This window comes from Hydra vulgaris, chromosome 12, assembly GCF_038396675.1.
Source record: "Hydra vulgaris chromosome 12, alternate assembly HydraT2T_AEP".
NCBI lineage: Eukaryota > Metazoa > Cnidaria > Hydrozoa > Anthoathecata > Hydridae > Hydra > Hydra vulgaris.
Window position 1 is genome coordinate 27,237,501 of NC_088931.1, and position 11,560 is coordinate 27,249,060.

General features: G+C 27.7%; 2 protein-coding genes across 2 annotated transcripts; both read right to left on the reverse strand.

Moving 5' to 3' along the window:
* Positions 1–6,949: 6,949 nt before the first annotated feature.
* Positions 6,950–8,988, reverse strand: LOC100213644 (uncharacterized). The gene has a single exon (XM_065812762.1). The coding sequence runs from the start codon at positions 8,960–8,962 to the stop codon at positions 6,989–6,991; it is 1,974 nt and encodes a 657-aa protein (XP_065668834.1). The 5' UTR covers positions 8,963–8,988; the 3' UTR covers positions 6,950–6,988.
* A 440-nt stretch (positions 8,989–9,428) lies between these two features.
* On the reverse strand, positions 9,429–10,463 carry LOC105847583 (uroporphyrinogen-III synthase). The gene has a single exon (XM_065812761.1). It carries the CDS (start codon positions 10,453–10,455, stop codon positions 9,691–9,693), a length of 765 nt encoding a protein of 254 aa, XP_065668833.1. The 5' UTR covers positions 10,456–10,463; the 3' UTR covers positions 9,429–9,690.
* Positions 10,464–11,560: the final 1,097 nt, after the last annotated feature.

An 11,560-nucleotide genomic window follows, 5' to 3' on the forward strand; every position in this document is an offset into this window, starting at 1 on the left:
TAAATATTTATAATTTTTAAAGTTTGAAATATAAACAGTTTTTATTTTTTATAATTTTGTTATATATAAATATATATATATATATATATATATATATATATATATATATATATATATATATATATATATATATATATATATATATATATATATATATATATATATATATATATATATATATATATCTGTTTGTGTATTCACTTTGTATTTTTTGTTATATATTATTGATGTAGCAGGAGAACTGCGTTTGTCGCATTTGCATTATTTTTACTAGAGTGACATGTTGTGTTTTTTGACAATTTTCGTCGTTGTCGGGTTTTTTATTCTTTATATACAAACTATATTAATATAATATAGGGAACGTTATTATAAATATTCAATGTTTTCTATAGAAATATCCTATAGAAAACAATAAAGTAGATATACAGACAGTTACGGATACTTTTATTTCTCTTGTATCGAACTATTTAAATTTATCTCGCATGTTATTATTGAGATAAGTTAAGCAAAAAAAAATTGAGTTAACTACACATGCTCACAATTTTTTTTTATTCCGTATTCGTAAATAAACAGAAAATAAGATATTTATATCATGCAGTGTCCATTCGGAAATTTTATACAAAAGAATTTATTAACAACCATTAATAAATAAATCACATAAAATTGTTATTGCTTATAATAATTTATTGATTGCTCTTATATAAATAAAATTATTACTAGTTAGCATTGCACAACTGTTTAGAGCACAACTGGACATTTAATAACTTTAATATAAACTTAAATAATCTTAATGACATAGTAAATTTTCTTTATATACATATAAAACTTAATAACCTATCCAATCTTTATATATCCATGAGAAATAACTTATTTATTGATTTTTACATTGATCGGTTTTTACAAAAATGCCAAGTAATTTTCTGATGTTATGAAAGAGAGAAACAGCAAACAGATAAAATAAACCTCTTACAATATACTTACCAGAATTCGATGTCAATATTTTCCATTTTTTTTATGCTTCTTGTCATGATTCATTCACCTGCTAGTCTTGTTTCCTAAAAAAAATATAAATCACAAGTTGTTAAAAACGCATAAAACAAAATCCCAAAAGATCCCCGCAAACATTCTTTTTCGCATTTTAAGTGGACGTATACAAGTATTTTTAGCGGCCCACTGCAGTTTTGCTCACTTGCGTTTACTTAGTCGACCATTACTTTTGGCCAGTCACTTATAGTGAATGCCACTAATAGTCTGCAAGTAACCGATGAACAAAACTCTAATGAACCGCTCAAAATGCCTATATAGGTCCACTGCAAATCCACTACAAAAAAAAACTACTGTTTGCTAGGATTATACATGTTCTTATTTAAACTATCTAGCACTTCAAGAGAAGAAGGAATTAAAAAAAATCTTCTCTAATCAAAATGCACTTGATACTAATGTTGTATTTCCTCAAGATAACATTGTCATTGACAAGTTATTACTTAACGCACTAACTAAACAATAGTTATTAAGTAAACATAATAAATTGCTGACGATACCAGTTTATTTTATTCCCATAGTAATATAAAAATTCTATTTAAAACACTCAACAAAGAACTGTTAAAAGTAACTGAATAATTTAATACAAATAAATTATCATTAAACTTAACCAAAACTAAGTATATTTTTTTTCTTGTTCTCTTTTTGTAAATTGATTCCCAAAGCTCCCAAATGTTAGCATTGAGAATCAATTTACAAAAAGAGAACACTCAATGAAGTTTCTAGGTGTTCTTCTTGATGAAAATGTCACATGGATAAACCACATAAAATCAATCGAAAATAAAATTTCTAAACAAATTAGCATACTTTATAAGGTAAAACCTTACCTAAATCAAATTTGCTTAAAATATATCTACTTCTCTTTTATTAATTTTTATCTCAATTATGGTAACATTGCTTGGTGCAGCACCAATAAAAAAAAACTAAACAAACTATTCAACAAACAAAACATGCCATAAGAATAATATCCAACGCAAACCGTCTCTCTCATTCACAAACACTGTTAATTAATCTAAAAAATTTTAATGTTTACCAAATAATTGTTTCATTTAACAAATCATCATTTAATTTTTATGTATAAAATCCATAACGATACGATGCCAAATATTTTTAAAATGCTATTTAAAAAATACAGCCCAAATATCTTACTAGACATGCCAACAATAATTATATTCAAGCTAAAACTCACTTTGAAGCCACTAAGTTTTCAATCACAGCTATAGACCCCCAACTATGGAGTATAGTAGAAATGACATCAAAACGCTTGCAAACAAATATTTTTAAATCAAAACTAAAAGAAATAATTTTAATTAATCAAAACATGAAGGGCTTCTTCTAGAGCTATATTAAATTGTTGGTCTTTAAAATATTGTATAGTATATTTTCATTTTATTTGCTAAGGTTTAAAAATTTGGTCCTTTAAAAACTTATTTTTTATTTTTTGATTATGAAAAACTAAAAATTTTAAATTCTTTTCATTATATTTCCTAATTAGGAATTCTTAATCGCAATAATTAAAAACTGTTATATGTACTTTTGAATATTTTTTTCGTTTGTTTATTTTTTATTTTTGCTTTGTGTTCAATTATTATTGAAAATAAATTTCAGAATTTATCATCTTTATTTACAAAAAAAAAAAACTTTTTTTGTCAAATGTAAAAATTTATTTTTATTTTATATTTGACAACATTTTTAATGACAAGATTTGATGGCTTATTTACAGATTATTGGGAGCTTGGCGATAAGACTATTTTGTCTTCTTTTTACCCCTGCCATGTGTATATTTTACAAATACGAGAGTTGTAATTATTTTAAACGGCAAATTTATAATGATAAAAAAAAAAAAACGTAATTTTTATGTTCTTAGTTTTGCGACGATAATAAAAGTACTTATGAAAACAAAAATTAATAAACCCTAAAATTATTGATGTATGTACTTCTGCATTTGAATATTGCCATGTTGCAGGAGCACTCTATAACGGTACAGTTTTCACTTTCGAACGTAGAAATTGTGCTGCTTGCCTACGCACTTGCGATGTGGTAATATTCAGCCAGATAAAGGAACGCGTTACTATAACTGACTTTATTGATTTTTTTAATAGCATTTTTTATTTTTGAGGTTGATGTGAAAGGTGGCCAGTACCCGAATTTCTAGCCCTTTTGCAGCGAAGACTTGAGAATTGCTTCCACTGAACTATCATATTTAATGTCAAAATGGACATCATCATGTTTCAGTATTTTAATAAAATGACTTTAAATTCTGAAAACAAATTTACAGATAAAAACTAGTTGAACTTTTTTCAGATAAAAAGTTAAACTCGTGTCTCCAAATGAACTGCATAAGGACATTTAGAACTCTTTAAGTAAATAATTAATCGTCTTGTAACACTTGAATAATTCAGATGCAAGTAATCAAGAGCGAATCTAAAAGTCGTTCCAAAACCAAGATCATATAAAGGACTTCAAATACCAGTATGATGGAAAATGTAGAACCTCTACATCGAATCGGCCATAAAATCGGCCATTGTTTGTGCGCTGCACACACAAATATGACTCCACAATAGTTTTGCAGAAAACTTAAAAGTTTAGTATTAAAAAAATCAAACTATTGAAAAAATTTGCAAACGGGCCCCCTAAATTCGCTGGCTTCTCCCCCCAATTGGAATATGTCAAAGAGCCTAGCGACGGCCCTATATATATATATATATATATATATATATATATATATATATATATATATATATATATATATATATATATATATATATATATATATATATATGAACATACTTTAAAGAAAAACACGAAATTTTTTAATCTTGACAGAAAACTAAGTAGACAAATTTATATTACAATGAACAGTTTGTTTATTTAAAGATGGGTTTTCCCATTTCATATGGAGTGCTTCTTTAATTTTCAATTTTTTTTTTTTATAAGCAGTATCCAAAATTTTAAAACAATTATAGTTACTTAGATTATTACAATTTACAGATGAAATTAAATGCTTATAAACATTAGATTGTTTGTCACTTGTAAGATGCTCATGAGTCCTTGTTGTTAAGTGTCTGGAGGTTTCTCCAATATAACTGGCATTACATCCAACACAAGAAAATTTGTAAACAACATTGGACTTGAGCAGCTTAGAAAGTGGATCTTTTATGCATAAACTGTTTTGTAATTTGTTGGTAGTGAAAACTAAATTAATTATAACATCTTTGCAATATTTTTCAATGATTTTATTAACTTTAGATTTAGTAAAATTTGAGTAAAATCCTATAAAAGTAAGCTTATAATATCTTATATTAAGGTTATCAATACTATTTATCACAGATGGATTTAACTTTTTATTGACATATAATTTAATTTCAATTATTTTAGGTGGGTATTGGTTATTTTTTAAAACATTAGATTGATTTTTTATGTCCTTATCAAATTCTAGCCATGTGTTGTTGATTTTATACGTTCTATCAATTAAACAACGTATAAGACTAATTTTATAACGATAGGGAACAAAACTAGAAAATTTTTGTAAAAGACCAGTATATGCATATCTAGTTTTCTTTTTTTATTTAATTTACTTATAATTTTATTTTATTATTATTTTTTTTTGCTATTTACGGTATCATAATTTGTATTATAATTTTTATTGGTTTGTAACAATGCTATTTTTCTGATAATATTTCTCTGTTATGTCTTCAAATTTTGATTTTATATTTATATCCAGAGTTTTAAATTGTAATTTTATTTTATTTTTTATTCAACCATATCAATAAAAATTTACAAATGCTGATCGTAAGTTAATAGAATTTGGTTAGAATTTGGTAAGTTAATAGAATAAGTTACAAACTAGTCAATGGAGTGTCACCTAAAAAACATACAAAATATAAATAAGAGCAAAAAAAAAAAAGATTGTTAAACAAATTATAATGATATATGTAATAATTATAGTAATAATACAAAATAATAATAATAATAATAATAATAATAACAATAATAATAATAATAATAATAATAATAATAATAATAATAATAATAATAATAATAATAATAGGGCTCACAGTGGCTGGTGAACTTTAATTCAGATAAAGCTCAAATTTTTTCACCCAGTCGTTATTGCAATAATTTAGATCTTCCTATATTTATAAACGGTAATGTACTCGATGAGTCACCTACCCTTCATCTTCTAGGATTAACTCTTACATCCGATCTTTCTTGGAAACCATATATCTAATTCGTTGCAAAAATAGCATCTGCTAAGGTTGCATCTCTTTATCGAGCTCGACACTTTCTTACTCTGGATTCTGTTCTTTATCTCTATAGATCTCAAATCCGTTTTTGTATGGAATACTATTGACATATCTGAGGTGGATCTTCTAATGATGCCCTTTCTTTTTTAGACAAGGTGCAAAAACGCATTGTAAACATAGTTGGACCTGCTCTTGCAGCCAACCTCCAACCATTATCACATTGCCGTAATATTGCTTCTCTTTCTCTTTTCTACAAATACTATAATGGGCACTGCTCTAAAGAGCTAGCGTCTCTTGTGTTATCTACTCAAATTCATTCTCGTGTTACTTATCATTCAAGTAAGTCTCATCCTTTTTCTGTGATTGTTCCTAAGTGCTCCAAAAACTCTTATCTAGTTTTTTTACTCAAACATAAGTTCTTTGGAATTCGCTTCCTTCATCTTGCTTTCCTGATTCACATAATTTACAATTTTTTAAGTGGTCTTTCTGTAACTTCCAACTCTTATAGTGGTTGCTTGAAGCCTTGTTGTAAGCGAAGATGTAAAAACAACAATAACAAAAAAAAGATCAAGCATTTATCATCCTAGGCAGGAAACAATATAACACAGGTTTACATCTACGCCAGACTACTGAATGAAAAAGGGGTTTAAGGCTGGTTAGCAGAATTATCCTGCTTATCTCGTATTTGCCTAGGAGGGCTTCTACAAGACAGAACCTGGATACAGTTAACATCTGCACAAAATGAGTAGTTTTATTGACACGCCCGTAGCAACTGGGTGTGCAGCAGGGGCATTTGCCCCCCGAAATAATTTTTCAAATAATTTTAAAGAAATTGACTGAAAAAGTTACTAAAAAAAAAAAATGTCCTTAAAACTATTTCGGAGTTGTACTAAGCCCCCCCCCCCCCATATAATTTTTGTTTCTACGGCCCTGATTGAGACACCATTACTCAACCAAGAGCCCCAAGGCAGGGCATTTTCAAGTTGGAGTTTGCTTCTCCTAATCTTTACCTAAAATAGAAAATCTTACAAGGCAGGGCATGGGGCAGGTAGTACAGGGTTACATGATACCAGTAGCACGGTGATCGCGATAATCCTGAACCTGGTCTTGAAAAAAAGTCGCCCTGAAGTCATTTCAAAAAGTTTTTGCATTTATAAACACCATCATTAATTAGTTTACTCTTACAGATTTTTGACAACAAAAAACAGTTCATTTTTGATGTCCAATCTAGCTTTTTAGAGTGTCTATGACATTGTCGTGTTTTGTATACTGATATGCCACAATCAACTATGTCATCATTAGAAACATTTGCATATTAATTTATTTAAGATTTTCAAATGGGATGCACCCCCTTAAAATTAACTTAATCTATTTTAATTTTAAAATTAACGTAATCTATTTTAAAAATTCAATACAAAAAAAGTGATTTGACCTAGAGAAACTTCTACAGGAACCATTGCTATTCTTACAAACAAATCTTTTTGTTACCTTGAATTCAAAATCACTTTGCTAAGGTATTTCAAATATTTTAACAAAATTTTAATTTATCAAAACTTCAAGGAAAATGCAAATCGAAAGAATCTCTCAAACCTTATCTAAGTTAAAAAAAAATTGTACTAAATATATGTTATAGTAGATATGATAACGCAAACACAAAAGACTTTTTAAACAACAATTTCATGTAAAATTATCTTAAACATTCACATAAACTTATTACAAGCTACTTGATCAAATATAGGCATATAACTTGGGTTAAAGTTCTCAATTCGCCCCTTCACAATATTTAATCCAAAAAACTCAATAAAAAATTCAACGCATTCATTTGCAGCCAATTTGCTGAGTGCATTTTCAGAAGAAAGCGAATAAAACAACATGTCAAAAAAACCTTCGATGTGTTGTTTAAAAATTGGCTTTCCCAATCCTTTAGCAATATTTGGTAAAACTTTACTAACACTTTCAAAAAAATTTAGATGATGGATGTAATGTTTGAACTGTATTGCTTCAATAAGGCAACGAATTGATTCAACAACATATTTATGCACATCACTGACACTAGATAACTCACTTAGCAAGTATACACATCCATCTGCAAGTTCCCAAGGTTCAGAAGGTCGTTTAAATGAATGGTCAGAACAACCACCACCTCTTTTCATTTTGGGTGCCAGTGAGCCGCACGAGTACATAACCTGATTGGAATGTAAATCTAAATCATTATCATGTAACTTTTTTACAACTCCGTATGTTGCTGCACCTTTTTCCAAGCCATCATATCGTTCAGAAGATGCTTTTTGAAACTCAACTGCTCCCAAACCTTCATTAAGTTTTTTAAATACAAAATCAGCACTTTTTTCTCCAAATGCTTTAACAACATTTTTTAAAGCTACAGCAGCTCCTTGTCGTACTGTTGGAATGGGATCTCCTAGGTTTGTAAAAAACAGAGGATAAATTGTATCAATAAGCTGGGCACATTCTTGAGGAAATGAAAGTGCAAAGTTTCCGCATGCAACACAAGCAGTGTCTCGAACTGGCCAACTATCATCTTTAAAGCAAAAATGCAAAGCTTCTAGTAGACGAGGTAGATAAGGTCGAACTACTTCAGGACTAATTTTTGTACCAAGCTCTGCCATGCAATGACAAGCAGCTTCTCTTACTGCATGATTATCACTCTCCGTTTGAGAGATGTAAAATGTAACGACATCATCGATCAATAGTTCCACATTAGCACGCCCATCATTTCCTAAAATGAGGCGCCACGACTCTTGGTTATACAACCTCACTCCCTCAGCTAAATAGTACCTATTTATACACATGGCAGGGAGCAAAGTTTTGTAATAAAATTTTTTGTCTGTCTCATTGAGATCTTGGAAAAACTGTCGAGTGGCAACAGAAGCAGCTAGTCTAACTTGACTCCAATTATCAGACAACCCTTTACGCAAGCTTTCACATAATTGACTAGCTAATTCTTTATTGCAGTTTTCTTGTGATAAAATACCGAATCTGGCAATGGACGCACATAGGTAATATGCAGTTTCTCTCACAAAACGATTGGTGTGTTTCAAACTTTCAAATATAAGGTTTAATAAGTCTTTGTTCATATAAGAAAAAAAGTGTAAACCGCAACCATCAACAACACATTGAAGAGCCTTCATGCTTGTTTCAAGTGATTTCCAACCGGCTGTGTCATGAAAGATATCTTGAGCAGTTTTATTTTTAGATGAAAGAACATCTCTTCTCAAATGTTTTTTAACACTTTCCATCAAAATTGGTTCACAATCTTTATAAAAAGAAGTGTCAACTTTTTCACATAATTTTCCTAATACTTCACCAGCTAAAATACGCACACGAAACTCTGTATGTTCTATGTAAATTAAACTGTAATTAAGAAGCTCACGAGGAAAATCAGGAGAAAATAACTTCATATCAATCAACAGCTTTCCAACTTCAAGATGACCATGTAAAGACTCCCAATTCCCATCAGAGTAATTAGCAAGAAATTCAAGAACTAGCTTTTGTAGTTCAGAACATAACTCTGCTCCATTTTCATTTTCAGCTATTTTAGTAAGTGAACATTTCAAAGTCAAGTTGCCTCGATCACGCTCAAGCTTAGTGCTACTGCATAATAGAGTCAACTCATTTGTGAAACCAGAAGATGCAAATGTATTTATTACAGTCATTTTAATAAGCCTAAATTGAAAGAAAAAAAAAATTGAACATTTGAAATAATTTAGATAAAACTATAAATAACCAAAATAAAAATTTATAATTGTCATCAAATGAAACATTTTGATAATTCATCTTTAAAGTAAAAAACATTATTGAAATCAAAAACTTATATTTGCTTCTAATACAAAATCACACAGCAATTTTTAAAAATCTTTTATAAGATTTAGAATGAACTTTTAGATGCCATAGAAAAAACTACCACCCTTTCAATAACTATAGATATTTGTTTACAAAAACACATGAATATTAACTTAATAAATATCTTTCAACAACTTGTTTTTTTTTAAACCAGCAAAGCAAAACAGAACTGGCAACCTAAAAATTAAAATAATAACAAAAATTCTTTCCCCTCAACCTCACTTATCTTCAATAAGATTTGGCACCTAAGACCAAAAAGTTAGAATAATTCATAAGACATAAACAAAAATATTTTTTTATGATTCTACAACAGAATAACTTTATTTTCATACATTTTACAGAAAAATAATTTCATATGCAAATAATTTTCAAAAAAAAAAGGATATAACATAAACATTATAATAAGAATCATTATACAAAGATAAAACCTACTATTTATAAAAAGTTTACAAAAAAAGTAATAAATACTATAAATATCAATTATTCGATCTAAAAAATAATAAAGATAAATCTTGATTAACCTAACTCTCACACTCGAGAATTAAGTTACACTCGATATATCAAATACAGATTGTATTGCTTCTAATAAAGAGTCAGGTGTAGGTCTTTTTGCAATTGCATCAACTTTTTTGTTCATACTTACAATACAATCCGCTGTATGTTGCCCGATTGACAAAATTTTTGTTCTTTTAAAATCAGCACAAAGTTTACAAATTTCTGAAAAATAAAACTTAACACCTGATGGACTAAAAAAAACTATAACATTTGGAATATCATACTGCTTAATAAATTGTGAAATCTTTTCAGGAAATTTATCATCAGCAATTGTTTTGTAACAAGATATAGTTTCCACTATCAATCCAAAGTTTCTTAACTTATCAGGAATTGTTTCCCGTGCTAAATTTCCACATACAAACATCAATGGTTTCAAGTGAAAATTTTTTCTTTTAATAATATAATCAGCCAGCTGATCTGCATTACCAGAATCACAGCCAAGTGAGTTTAAACCAAGTTTTTGAAGATACAGCTCAGTTGATTTTCCAACAACATATATATATAAATTTTGAGGTAGAGAAAAACTTGAGTTAATTTTTTTGAGCACAACTTCAAGAGCATAAGTAGCATGTTTACTTGTGATTATAAGTGCTGAATATTCACTTAAGTTGTGAAAAAATTCTTCAAGTTTTTCAATGTTATAGTAAGAAAAGCAAAGAACAGGAATGGAACACACAAAAAATCCATTTGCATAAAGCAGTTTGTGGTAATAATCATCATCATCTTCTTCACGTAGCAGTACAATGCTCATAGTAAACTAATATAATAAAAAAAATAAAAAAAACATGAAATGAAAATATATAAGAAATATATAAAATAACATATACTTTAATTTTTTTTGTTTATCTGTGGTAAATAAATACTGTAGTAAAGGTTTTGTGATAACTAATATGTTTAGTTGCAGAGAAGTAAACAAGTTGTTATTGATGAATTACTGAAAAAGATTTATATATAACCTAAATTAATACATAAAAAAATTATTGTGAAAAAGTGCACTATTTAAATTTATTCAGAACACATATTTTGTTTAAAAAAGTTTTCAAAAAACTTTTTTAAACAAAATATGTGTTCTGAATACTTTATTAAAAGAAAAAAAAGTTTTGTTTAATGGCTTGGGAAAACATAAATCATTAAAATAATATGCAAAGTTTCCTAGGAAAATAAAATACTTTTACATTTTTTTTTACACATTTTTATATACAAATGAAATATTTTAATATATTTTCTTGAATTTTTTTATCACATTTTAATAAAAATTCTTTTTGAAAAAAGAAATTTACTATTCCATGGGTAATAAATTTGATTTTTACTTACTGTAAAATTGACTAAGCTAATCATCTAAAAAAAGTTTACATTTTTTTAAAATTTATTCAGAAAGAGAAAGGTGTAGAACTTTTTAGAAAAAGTAACAAGAAAAAGAAATGGATGCATTTTGTAAAGACTAGATCGGTTTTTATTATAAAACATTGTATCTATTTTACTATAAAAACTTTTAGAATATCTTAAAATAACAAAATTCTAAATACACACACACACACACACACACACACACACACACACACACACACCACACACACACACACACACACACACACACACACACACACACAAATATATATATATATATATATATATATATATATATATATATATATATATATATATATATATATATATATATATATATATATATATACATATAAATTAGTAAAAAACAACAAGGTACAAGAATATTGTATACTTGTTTGGAAACCTCACACAAAATATTAGCAATCAAAACATTTAAATATATTGATTAATTATTTTCTAGTTTATTGATATTATGTATAATTTTATAAATTTGTATCAGATCTTTT